This window comes from Denticeps clupeoides, chromosome 1, assembly GCF_900700375.1.
Source record: "Denticeps clupeoides chromosome 1, fDenClu1.1, whole genome shotgun sequence".
Classification (NCBI taxonomy): Eukaryota; Metazoa; Chordata; class Actinopteri; order Clupeiformes; family Denticipitidae; genus Denticeps; species Denticeps clupeoides.
In genome coordinates, this window is record NC_041707.1 from 15,164,469 (window position 1) to 15,177,292 (window position 12,824).

The 12,824-nt window shown below is 39.4% G+C and overlaps 2 protein-coding genes across 3 annotated transcripts; one reads left to right on the forward strand and one right to left on the reverse strand.

Annotated features, from left to right (window-relative positions):
• The first annotated feature begins 2,098 nt into the window (after window positions 1-2,098).
• LOC114796869 (CD276 antigen-like) lies at window positions 2,099-6,230 on the forward strand. The gene is made up of 5 exons (XM_028991383.1): window positions 2,099-2,210; window positions 3,911-4,282; window positions 5,167-5,314; window positions 5,398-5,522; window positions 5,959-6,230. Exons 1-5 carry the CDS (start codon window positions 2,168-2,170, stop codon window positions 6,033-6,035), a joined length of 765 nt encoding a protein of 254 aa, XP_028847216.1. The 5' UTR covers window positions 2,099-2,167; the 3' UTR covers window positions 6,036-6,230.
• Window positions 6,231-6,462: 232 nt separating this feature from the next.
• zbtb8os (zinc finger and BTB domain containing 8 opposite strand) lies at window positions 6,463-12,077 on the reverse strand. Of its 2 annotated transcripts, XM_028991394.1 has the most exons (7): window positions 11,789-12,077; window positions 9,688-9,712; window positions 9,434-9,555; window positions 8,849-8,931; window positions 8,405-8,457; window positions 7,096-7,132; window positions 6,463-6,833 (listed from the first exon to the last, which is right to left on the reverse strand). In XM_028991394.1, the coding sequence occupies exons 1-7, from the start codon at window positions 11,868-11,870 to the stop codon at window positions 6,747-6,749; spliced, it is 489 nt and encodes a 162-aa protein (XP_028847227.1). In that variant the 5' UTR covers window positions 11,871-12,077; the 3' UTR covers window positions 6,463-6,746. The 2 variants fall into 2 exon arrangements, with proteins under 2 accessions (XP_028847227.1, XP_028847234.1); XM_028991401.1 differs by lacking the exon at window positions 9,688-9,712.
• Between the last annotated feature and the right edge of the window lie 747 nt (window positions 12,078-12,824).

Genomic DNA, 12,824 nt, shown 5'->3' on the forward strand with positions numbered 1-12,824 from the left:
GTGACATTCCAGGCGCACCACAGACAATTAATGGCTTCCATTTCAATCCAGGATAGATTTAAAAGAAATATGTAACAAAGAACCAAAAATTGCACACCCATACCCGGCACACCTTACCCAGGATTGTAAATATGACTAGCCAAAAACTACTCATCCAGGCTGTTGTAAGTGTGTGTGGGAGTGATGCGCTTCCCGAGAACATGGTGACTAACTGCACGTAAAAAAAAATGTCATGCACAAGCTATAGGAGGTTTACAGTTTGAGGAAAACAGCTCTGTGATCTGCCTTGTATTTTGTTACCTTACCTTAAAAACAACTGTGAAGCACAATGCTGAATGCAATGAGGGACTACAGCATTTCAAATGAAATTAAGTCAAATAAAGAAAGTGTTTTTGTCAAACCTCACAATGACATATGGCCAAACCAAACCACTACAGGTCCACTCACTATCTCTCATACTTTGTTCATACCTCTTATGGACACTTTTACTGTGGCGCTTATGAATAAATGTAGTTTGAAATCAGCCCTTTCAACTTTATTCTCTTAATGTCAATTTTGATGCAGCATTTCTACCTTATATGAGATAAGGCCATGCATGTAAAATGTCAAGAATCAAATATGTTAATGCTCCGTGCTGTCCTTGACTGACCACCAGGGCCATGTTGCACTCAACATGTACACAGGCATCTGCCACATCCTAGCCATCCAACTCTAGATCCTGGTTCCTGGAATTGAGCTGCTGATGGAACCTACCAGCAAGTCACCACAGCAACCATACACAGCAAGGGTCTTCAAATAGACAAGTAGCGTCACATTCATTTCTGGACTAAAAACTACTCTGCACTGTACAGTGCCTCCACACATGAACAGATCTTTTTAAAGGTACAACTTGGACTATGTCTCAAAACATTACCAACCATACACTAAAAATGGTCATGGAATAAATCTATCTTGCATAAAAGGATTCCTGACTGTATGACATTTTTTGCAAGAAGGCCAATTTGACACAGTCTGTGTAGAAAAATAAACAACACTGCCATGAAAGCTATTATACCACAATGGTGCACTTATTCACACTGAGTGTGGCACTTTGGAATGATTGACATTTGTTTTCCAGTTGTGTGGTTTCAAGGCTGCATATTTTGACTGGTTTGCACCGCTAGAGCCCTATGCAAGCAAAATGTGTCATTGTGATACATCATGGAGTGTTTGCTGTGGTTACGGTGATTGTACAAAAAAGTATGTTTACCATGAAATTGAATTACAATCAATGATTATTGCTGTTCAGCTCATATGCAATTATAATTAAAGTTAACTAATGGGACAATGGATCAGTTGAAGAGGAAAGTTGTATTAGGTAATTATTTTAAACTGCTTGAAGGCCTTCATTCACTCGCTATGACTGTCATTTCAGACAATCTGCATTAAATAGCATTTAATTCTTATATAGCCCAAAATCGCATACTGTATATATCAATGGGTTTTGACACCCCCCACACTTGACCCTTTTGGCACACAAGAAAAGAAAGTCCAACAGGTGTAGTTGTAGAAAACTTTGTGACTTTTTTGCATATCAAAAGTAATGCAAAGTAATGTAAAATAGATGTAACATCTACATGTATTACAATATTTTTAATTCCATTATTTGTTACACACACTTAAAATAAGTTTGTTTCTTGTATTGGATTGCTGTATTCATCTTCATCTGTGTTATAATAAAAAAAAAAATTCATCAAGAGGATTATTGAAAAGGCCATTACTTTTCTCCGTCTCCATTGTGAGTCTCCAAACCTCCTGATAAGACCGTTATGGCACCTCTGCTAGGTTTGGATGAAGTAAACGTCTCTGGAACAAATGACACAATGACATTAGTCCACTGAAGACCTTGAAAGCTTGAAAGCTCCTTAGTTTTTTATTCTTTCTATTTTTATGGAAAAGTAAAAAAAAAAAAAAGCAAGGCTGTTGTGGGAGACTTGTTTAAAAATGTTCTGAATTGTCTGTTTTTTCCAGGTAAGATAATGAAATACGCTCAAGCAGCTTAGCGCGTTCTAAGGATACCGTAAACCTCCTAGCGCAGCTTTTTTTAAGGCGCCGCTCTAGTCACCGTAATGACGGGAAGCGCGGCTAGATTGACCGCGGCAAGCGACCGGCCCTTCTTGCTGCAGGAATGTCATTTTTGCTTTTAATCAACAGCGTGTTACTGTCCCAAGGTAAGATTTTTTTACGTTCATTTGTATGGAGCCAGATAGCACGTCACTTTTTAACACAGTTTCCTTTTACAGTCAGCTTAAGTTTTTGAGAGGTTTATGTCTTATTTTAGAAGTTTAATAAAACGTGCTGGCGCTTTGGACTGCGTGCAACTGGGAATATAATTTGTATTTTGGGCTAAACAACGCACCTGCAGATATATGAAAAAGAATGCTTGGGAAGAGAATATTGTTTATTTATTGTTGGAGTAAAGATAAAAAGACACTATCTATAATTTACTAGTCTTTAAAAGTATGAATACCAAAGTTTGACCAGGGAGGAAATGCTTGACCAGATTCAAGATGGGCAAAGCATCTAAACTGATTCCTAATTTTGAGAGAATGTTTTCCCAACAATATTCATGGTATAAACTGCAACACTGGACTGAATGGGAGAACTTTTAAGGATATTTACCTCTATATTCAAGCAGGTTGGTTATTGGTTGTGCATGTGTTTAAAATTCTTAAAATGAGCTGCCCTATAATGAAACCTACAAGTTAACCCTCCAAATTGCTGACGGAATTGCAAGCACGGTATGTGCAACATAGGAATACATTTTTTTTTAATCAGAGAATCAACGTTCTGTTGCGGTCAGTCCAAGGTGTGTATGAGACCAGCAGCTCAGCCAGGTAAGATGGAGAAGCACCATTTAAGGTTTTAAAAACGGAGACTACATTTTTGAGTGGAGTGAGGCCAATACTGGCTTAATGGACTCAAGTTGCTTTTTACTGGAAATGAAGCAGGCAGCAATATTTAGGACTGGCTGCAGCTGAGTGAGTAGACATTTATTGATAGAGTTATAGTACTCCAGTCACACAAAAAAACAGCATACGGTCATCAAATGAGAGTAAGCAGCTCTTAACAACTGAGGATATTTGTTTATCAAGGCAAACATGGATAAGTCATGGATAACCCCTAGATTTTTAACATGGGCCAGAATAATAATATGTTTAAATTATATAGCTAGTTTGCCGAAACCCAAGGTCACTTAGCATATAGGATAAAGAACAGTAAAAAATACACATACACACACACGTCAAAGTCCAGTTTATTGTCAGGGTTGTACCTTAACCTGGCATATCTGGCTCAGATGCTGCAGTTTAAGGAACAGTTTTTACCCCCAGGCTGTCTAATATGTTCCAGGCTCCTCAATATGTTGCCCCCAGGATCCACATCCACATCACCTCAACCACATCTGAACCACATATATTCACACAAAATACAAAAGGTTCTGAATAGATTTTCCATGAAACTATGAAGCAAAGTTTTAGCATCATTAAATGGCAGAAAAAGACAGAGGTGGAAAACGTTGCAGAGATGACTAAATTAAATCTTGGAGATTCGTGGTCTGATAAGTCAAAGTTAAGCGACGAATCAAACGGAACCCCAAGATTCCTGACAACAGAATCAGGTTTGAGAAGCGTACTATCAATATTAATGTCACATCCAGTGTCAGCTGGTGTGAATACCAGTCGTCTTGTTCTTTGTGTGGATACTGAGCTGAGTCCCCTTCCAATTCACAGCTATGAGTGAGTGAAAGTGAAGTGATTGTCATTGTGAAACACATGGTGCAAATGTCCCGTTTTGACTAAATTTAAGGTGCAAACTATCATCCATTTTTTTTGATCAGCGTGGTGAATTTCTCTTCTCATTTCTCTCCCAGCTGCCAGCTCTCCCAGCTACAGAGTTCAAGTCCCAGCAAGAACTGTGTTGGCAGTGAGAGGATGGCCCTTGGTTATCGGCTGCACATTTCCTCCAGCAAACAGCCCACCTGCCCTCCCAGGAAATCTTGTTATCACATGGCAGAGGCTAGAGAATAACCAAGTGGTTCACAGTTTCTATTATGGACAAGATCAGATGAATTATCAGAGCCAAGATTATCAGAACCGGACCACACTCTTCAACTCCCAGATCAGTTCTGGGAACGCTTCCCTAAGGCTGACGGATGTTCGACTGCAGGATGCAGGAAGATACCTGTGCAGCGTCAGCGACTCAAGAGGAATGGATAAAGCTGAGGTTCAGGTGCAATATGCAGGTGAGTTGTGAGAATCATGATTCTGTTATCAGGGATGAACAAACTAGGGCAAATATATACTATATAAGCAGTTGTTTAGCAAGAGAGAATACCAGACATGCTTTTCTAAGGATTAGACTCAAGGACAAAAAAGGTGGACCCTAACTAGGATGAAATTATCTAAGGGAGCCTGACCCTGCAGACGTTGAGGGAGAACCCCAGTATCTGAGGGGGGATGAATACAGAGGTAATCTAACCCCCCCACAAGACTTTGTCATTATGGCACCTCAGGCCATCTGTTGGCCTTTTGACACCCTCTTGATATCGGGGTGTCTTCATGGACCTGGAATTTCCAATCTTACACCAATATTTATCACTAAATTCATACAATTTTTGACCATAATGTTTTACTATTATGGAGAATGTACTCCAAAAGTACACTTATACCTTAAATATCACGTTTTAAATGTTGATCATTCATTGAACATCGCTAGTAACAAAAGGAATAGAAACAATATAGAAATATGATAAATAGGAATAACAAACAAATATTTTAACAATACAATTCAAATTTAACTATTGCCCAGGCCCAAACTATGGAGCTTTATCTCTTATATGTTTCTTATACTGTGTACATTCAGGTTAGTCATTTGTGCGGCTCTCTGTGGCATTGAAAAATAAATAATAATTTAAGTGTATTTTTATCCTTTTTTCAATTGAAGTTTGAAATTTGATGATTATTATGTATATACCTGCCAAACCACCATGTATTTATGGCTTCTTATTTCATTTAAGAGACCTTCAACTCAACTTCTAAATGTCACAAGCAACAGCATTTTAATACACAGCATGAAAGGTTGCAGACCGCTGGGTTAGCATGTGTGTGATGTGGATCCTTTCTTTAGCTTACTACTCCGAACCCCGATTGACCATTGAGGTCAGTGCCACCAGTGTCAGTGTGGAGTATGAGATGGAAGGGTATCCAGAACCTGAACTGCTGTGGCAGGGCCCACAGGGACAGAAGCTCACTTATGACACAGAAATAAATAAAAGGTAGGAAGGAAAAATACACGCTGCTGGTGTCAAACTTTGGTTTTAGGTATTTTAGAGTTGTGTAATTTTTCTGGATCTTACAGTGAGGAGTTAATACATGTGAAGACACGTTATGTCACAAGCAGAACAAATTCCATCAGCCTCACCTTCTCCCTAACCAACCAACCCACCAGTCAAGTAATGCAGAAGTCGGTCAGCTTCAGAAATGGTATGTTGTTAAGTTTTTTTTTATTTTTTTGATGTATCCTGGTCTCAAAAGAAAGGCCTCACTGTTCCCGGTTGGGCTGTTTTCATGAATAACGGCATTTAGCTTCAACAACAACTCCTGACAACCTTCCAGGTATTTGGAAGCAATCTGGGCTCTGAGTAACAAAAAGCCGTTGTCATTTGTGATGATTTAACATTCCATTTAAAAAAAAAAAAAAAGAAGTAAAGGTTCTTATCTTTACAGTTGAATCTCCTCTAAAGATCATGAACGCAGTTTGAAATATGGTTCAATAGCTGTAACAATATCATAATTACAAGGACGGAGTGCGTTGTGCGTTGGAGTGAAACAAGTCTTGAACTGCCTGTTTATGTTTCTTGACAACAGGGCTGTAGAGAGAATGCAGAACAGTAATTTCAAATTCAAATTTGTCTTTCAGGTGGAAGCCCTCCAAATGCCGTGAAGGATAGAATTGTTGTTCTGACTGCATTAACAACACTTCTGAGTCTTCTGTAAGAAGGGAGGGTAAATTGTATTAATACGACTGGATAACAGAATAATTGGTGTAGATGGAACGATTAAGCTAGTTAAACTATGTTAAACTAAACTTTTTTAAATAATTAATTTAATTATTATTGCTTTCAGAACAAAAAAAAAAACCTCAGCAGGACCAGTGTAACTACACTACATTGTTTTATAGAGGCTTGTGTACCAGAAGCGATTTAAATTTCTGGTCTGCAATCGAGAAACATGATTGGCTGTTTCCTCCAGCATTGTTCTGGGGAAGCTGAAATAACCAGAGTGTCCGTGATGTCCAAAGCCATGCACAAAATGAGCTGCATACCTTCATACAAGCTGGGTTCAGCTAATGCAGGCAAACATCCGCGGTATGCAGCACTATTCCACTGCTACCCCCCATACCAATCCAGAGAAATCCACATACTTTTAAAGACAGCTAATTTATTTTTAAAACATATTTAATCATTGAAACATTAACTAATCCAAACAAATTTAATGAAGCTGCATTTCCTGTAAAGAAACATAAAATGACTTTTCTTGGGATTAAAAAAAAAAATCTAAATAAATTACACCACAATTAATTAATATGCTGCCATTTTAGTAGCAAATCCCATGACAGTCACATTTACAGCAAAAACAACTTAGGTTGGACCAGGCAGCAATTACTACAAATGGACCGAAGGGTGCATCAGAAGTTGTTTTCTCCCCTTAGATGTCTATGATTACAAAGACTTCAGGCTTGCCTTCATCATATATCTGCATGGCTGAGTAGGTAATGGCTTTTACCTCAGTTCCCTGAGGAGTGAGAAGAGCCGTGGTTTAGAGCCAGAACAAGGCATTCATTCAGTCAGAGATAAACCCAAAAACTTCCCAATCAAAAGCACAGCAAACCAAATTCATCTCTAATATATCAATAAAATGAAACAAGAGTTATGGATAAATAAATCAAGTGACCTTTATAAGAATGTCTATGTATTCCTCTTAAGTATATTAGATATAACTACTAAACCTGTAACAGTTCAATTTAATAACATAAAACAGAAGCCCCATCAGTCACCTGTGGATGTTTGGAAATTCTGAACTCCTCACCCCACCTGTCAAGATAGAAAAGATCATTCAGAAATTCAGGATTTATTTCAGCCATGTCTGCTAGTGTCTAAAATCTGTTAGTGTTAAATTCCGTGTCAATGAGCTGAACAGTACAGCTATGCCTTTTTCCTCGAGGGCAAGACACTTTACTGCCTATTTTCATGGGGAGGAAGGAAAGCTGCCCCCTTCGGGGCTCTCAGAAGTTCTAGACTAGTGCTTACAAGAAATTCTTAATTTTCTGGCTTTATGTTTTCATTTGTTTCATTTTTTTGACTGGAAGGCACCTTAGCCTCGCTCTCACCGATCAATCATGAATTTAACAAAGCCTATATTGTCCAGTACTTTATTCAACAAAATAAAATGATCTGCTGATGTCACCAATAGAACTTAATTGTGCTATTCTGTGAAATCCTGCCTTAAAAGAACTGTGTTGCAATGTGTACTCCAGTCTCAACTGATCATCAGTTTGATGTTACTACCAACGCACATATTTCTGTTCTCTAAATGTACAAATTATATTAGGTTGTAGGTAGTGAAAGTGATTGTCATTGTGATACACAGCACAGCACATGGTGATACAACGAAATTTGTCCTCTGCTTTTAACCATCACCTTTAGTTAGCAGTGGGCAGCCATGACAGGTGCCCAGGAAGCAGTACGTGGGGACGGTGTGGGGACCTCAGTGGCACGTTGGCGGACCGGTATTGACAATTTTATTCAATATAGGCAATGTACAATTTGGAAATGTGCAGAGGACACATTTCGTTGTGTGCACCGGGTGCTGTCACTTCACTTTCAGTTGCCATGTTACCAACTACACATGCCTCGACCACATCCATCAGGACAAACAAGCAGGATATGTATTGAGACAACATGATCAGAAGCACTATTGATATCGAAAAACCTTTGTTTACATCACTCACTACTCTTAACCAATTAGGACGGACGCCATCCCAGGACACTGGGTACAGGGTGGGAACTTACCCAGGGCAGGGCACCAGCCCACCACATAGCATAGATGCACCATTCACTCACACCCATGATCAATTTTTTAGAGTGGAAAATCCACCTAGTGTGCATGCCTTTGTACAGAAACGGAAAAACCCAGAGGATGTCACTTCACATTTGTCACATTGTCCGGGTTCGGTTTCATTATTGGTGTAGTAATTAATTATTTGGTATCAGCTGACAATTATTGAATAAAAATATCTGGTAATGTTGAAATTGTATTATAATTATTTTAAAGGCAAGTGTTTGCACTGGCAAGGACTTTCTTACCCAATAGAGCGGATTTTGAAGCGCATTCGGTCGATGTGCAAAACCTTGACTTCCTGGATGTAAAGAGAGATTTATCAGTAGTCTTCTGACTTTTAATTATAACATTTATAAAACAGATGGCAGTACCACTGTGGCCCTTTCAAAAATTAAATAGAAGGGGTGTGAGGAATGCTGACAGAGCGTGCTCTCGTTGTTCATTTCCCGGACGGATGCGCAGGAACAATAATGAACCACATACAATGGGCCATTTTTTTCAAGTAAAAAGATCAGAGGAATGACATTGTTATTATATATATTATCTGATTCAGCTCGGTGTTAGCACTTCACCATGGTAAGTCATGGCAAAGTCAACAAAGGGCTGCCTCATATTTGTATAAAGGGCTGTTAATGGTAATAATGACTTATTCTGCTCTGTAATAACGTAGTAACATTGGTGAAACATACCCGTGGGATGAAAAAGATATCAGCACTAAATTTAAAAAGCCAGTCATCTAAGAAATGATAAAGAAGTGACTCCATGTCGTCTCCTGGAAATGCAACAATAAGGCAATGTTAGAGGTTGGGACATGACAAACATGACAGTCTCCTGAGATAAATCTGAATCATTAACAGTCCAAATTTACAGTTGCTCAAAAAGTGTTACTTTCATTACAACAGGAAATTTACCAAGTATAAAACTACAAAAGGGATCTAAAATCCAAGCTATTGCTTTAGTATAATCCTCATTGGGCAAGATTATGACAAAATATTAATATAAGTACAAGTATTAATATAAAAAGTAAATCTATTCAACAGTGTTCTTGTACAGCCCTGCTAATTAACTTCTTTACTGTTCTTTCAGGAAGTGGTGTGTGAAGAATGTATATTTATACATAAATTCACTTTTTTTGTCACTTTAACAGCTAAAACACTATTGTATTATATAGTTTGTAAACAGGACATTCATAGCCGCCTAACTACTGCATCTCCTAATTCTGCTACTTGTTAATCTCATTCAGAATTGGAAGCAGATGATGTCATGTTTCTCACCTTCTGACTCCACCTCTACAGAGTCGATGGGCTCAACAGTCTCTATGTCAGTCATGTACCCAAACATGGCCATGGCACACTGCTCAAAGGCCTCCTCCAGCGAGTCGCCCCAGGCGTGGAGCCTTTCAACACAAAGAAACGGTGGCTGCCAGTCAGGGCATTCGGGCAGCACATGTTGAAATAATCTCCGTCGTTTAGTATGGTATGACTTGCTCAAATTAAAAACATTAAGAAAAAACAAGGAATGTACTTACTGTACATCTGCTGTATGATCCAAATCTGAATATAAAATAGGTTATTGTAAGTTATTTCTATTTCATTCACTTCATTACTTTTAGCTTTAAGAATGAAATTTACAATACTGCTTTTTGTGGGGGTTTTTTCTGTTGTTGCACCATCGCCTCGAACAAACGGAGTCTCTTTTCACGGTGTACTAGGTAGATGGTTGGAATGACAATAAATCCTACTTGACCTGACTAGTTACTGTCCCAATGCGTTCGGAACAGTTCTCTGCAACGTTAGAGAAGAAACTTCTTCCTTATACTCTTTATGTGTCAAACTGGAAAGATTTAAGGTGGTTAACTTGACATTAACACAAAGGCTATGGTATTTTAGTAAATATCACAAATTTGCTAAAAGACCATCAGCCATATAATTCTGCATTTCTTGGTGTTGGTCTCAAGTCCAAACGTGGAGGGATTCATCAAACTTGCGGTGTAAAAGTCGAGAACGGCACATTTTATGTACCAGAATTCGTTATGCACCTGGAGGGCCGCTGACTCAACTGTTGCATACAGAGTGGTGGGAAGTCGAAGTGGGTTTTGCATTGGATGCTAAATATAATAATAATAATAATAATAATAATAATAATACGTTTGTGAAGCACAGTTTCAAAAACAGAGAGCTGTTCACCAAAGTGCTGTACGGACGTAGTAATAATACACTGAATAAAACAATGGGCAAGGACAATAGTTAACAACAAGAAATAAGTTATGGATGTGTGATGGAACCATGGTAAATACCAGTTATGTGCCAGTTTCATGTTTACATGCTTGGCTTCTTGTGTTAAGGCCATTGCGCACAATCGCATGCAATCACGCACCCCACCCTGTGGCACACCGCCATAATCTGCCAGATCGATGTTACATAGCTGGCAGACACACCCTAGACCTACCAGGGCGAGTAACCAGTGATGTTAGCTGCTAATGACGTCTTATCTGATCTGAAACTCCACCCTGGCAAAAACCGAACTGCTGTTAATCCCTGCTGACCTCAAAAAAATCTCGCTAGACAAGTCCCCAAGCTCTCCATCTGCATCTGCACGTGACCTCTCCTGCTCTCTGGCCACCTCCACACTAGACTACTGCGACGAAGTTCTGTAACTACTCGACCTCTCCAGCTGAACGCTGCAGCATGACTCGTTTTCAACCATCTCACATTCCCCCGCACCCCTCCACTGCTGCGTTCCCTCCACCGGCTTCAGATTCAAAATGCTGATTCTGGCCTACAGAGGCAAGAAGGGGTCAGCACCCTTCTACCTCAGACCTCTCATATACAGTACAGGCCAAATCTTCTCATTCAATGACCATGACCATTTATATTGGTAGATTCTCACTGAAGGCATCAAAACTATGAATGAAGACATGTGGAGTCACCGGACCTGAACCCAATCGAGATGGTTTGGGGTGAGCTGGACCGCAGAGTGAAGGCAAAGGGGCCAACAAGTGCTAAACACCTCTGGGAACTCCTTCAAGCCTGTTGGAGAACCATTTACGGAGATGACCTCTTGAAGCTCATCGAGATAATGCCAAGAGTGTGCAAAGCAGAAATCAGAGCAAAGGGTGGATATTTTGAAGAAACTAGAATATAAAACATTTTCAGTTACTTCACCTTTTTTTGTTAAGTACATAACTCCACATGTGTTCATTCATAGTTTTGATGCCTTCAGTGAGAATCTACCAATGTAAATGGTCATGAAAACAAAGAAAACACAATGAATGAGAAGGTGTGTACGTTTAGAGCATGAACCATTACGCTGAACTTGAACCGTGCTAAGCCACACCTCGGTTAACCAAAGGCGTGTTCTAGTTCAAGGTGCACCTATACGTGGAATTGTGGAAGCGCTAATAAAAGCAAAAGCGCAAACCAACAGCTTGCTCATAGCCCATGCAGCCAGTTGAAGAATTATTCTTCAGAGTAAAACTGCCCTTATCACTTTTGTTTTTACCCTCGGAGATTCGGCACGGAGAGAAATGCACCTCAATCACCATTTATATTTATAAGGCGCGGCGGCGTGGCAACACTGTCACAACAAACACGTGAGAACCGGAGAAAGCGTCGCGTCTCGCCACTCACATTCATACTTCTTGTTGACGGCAGGGTATTTGCTTTTGATCTTTTTCTGTTCCTCGGTGAGATCGAGTTCACGATCGTTCATCGTCGAAAAGCGGAGAAAAAAGAACTTTACACTAGAAGCAGAAGCGGCCGAACGGCGCGTTTAAGGAAATGATGAGGAGGAGCGGCGCTTCATCTTCGCGTCAAATTAAAAGTCCATGCCCTGTACGCGTTCTAACATCAAACACAAGTTGAGCATTGCAATTGCCAGAAATGTGCTTTAGACAGTAAATATGTTTTAGACAGTAAGTAGTTCGTTTGAGGAAGTGATGAAAGGAGCGACGCTTCAATATCGCTTCAAATTAAAAGTCCCTGCCCTGTACGCGTTGAGCATTGCAATTGCCAGAAATGTGCTTCAGACAGTAAATATGTTTTAGACAGTAGGTAGGCAAGAATGACCACTGTGTGTATATATAAGATTTAGAAATATTTCAGTCTATGGAAACAGATTAGATCTCGTGTCAGATGTAACTAACACACCTGTTGCCAGGATTAATTTTGGGGATCTAACATGGCCGCATGCGCCCAAATGTTCTGTTCTATATTGAGACAATTAATTCAGTAAATTTTTTACTTTGCTGGAATAATCACAACCCTCCTTCACAATCTATTTGGCTTAAACATGCCTTATATTTTATTAAATTAGAGAATATCAGACAGACACTCACAGGCACTATTGGGCACTTTAGGCCTGCAAGGAAAGAAAGAGAGAGAAAGTGAAGTGATTGTTAATAAGTGTGTAACTTCTGTATCACTTTAACTTATCACTCTTATTGAGCAGCGATGAAAGGCACCCGGGGACGGTAACTTGCTCAAGGGTACCTCAGTGGCACCTCGGCAGTTCGGGATTTGAACTGGCAACCTTACGATTATGAGTCCAATAATATGAAGTTAAACACATTCACCGACATCCTTTCATACATATAGTGTGTTTCTTCTGTATTGTCTATTAAATGTAGAAAATTAATAGTTATTTATTTATTCGGGTATTTATTTA

What these genes read in the sequence shown, in the direction of transcription:
- LOC114796869 (XM_028991383.1), top strand. Translation starts at nt 2,168, where the DNA reads ATGTCATTTTTGCTTTTAATCAACAGCGTGTTACTGTCCCAAG. An exon ending in GACACAGAAATAAATAAAAG is followed by an intron (nt 5,315 to 5,397) that starts GTAGGAAGGAAA and finishes TGGATCTTACAG; the next exon opens with TGAGGAGTTAATACATGTGA. An exon ending in GTCGGTCAGCTTCAGAAATG is followed by an intron (nt 5,523 to 5,958) that starts GTATGTTGTTAA and finishes TTTGTCTTTCAG; the next exon opens with GTGGAAGCCCTCCAAATGCC.
- zbtb8os (XM_028991394.1), bottom strand. Translation starts at nt 11,870, where the DNA reads ATGAACGATCGTGAACTCGATCTCACCGAGGAACAGAAAAAGATCAAA. An exon ending in CGTCAACAAGAAGTATGAAT is followed by an intron (nt 9,713 to 11,788) that starts GTGAGTGGCGAG and finishes TTTTATATTCAG; the next exon opens with ATTTGGATCATACAGCAGAT. An exon ending in TTCAAAATCCGCTCTATTGG is followed by an intron (nt 7,133 to 8,404) that starts GTAAGAAAGTCC and finishes CTATCTTGACAG; the next exon opens with GTGGGGTGAGGAGTTCAGAA.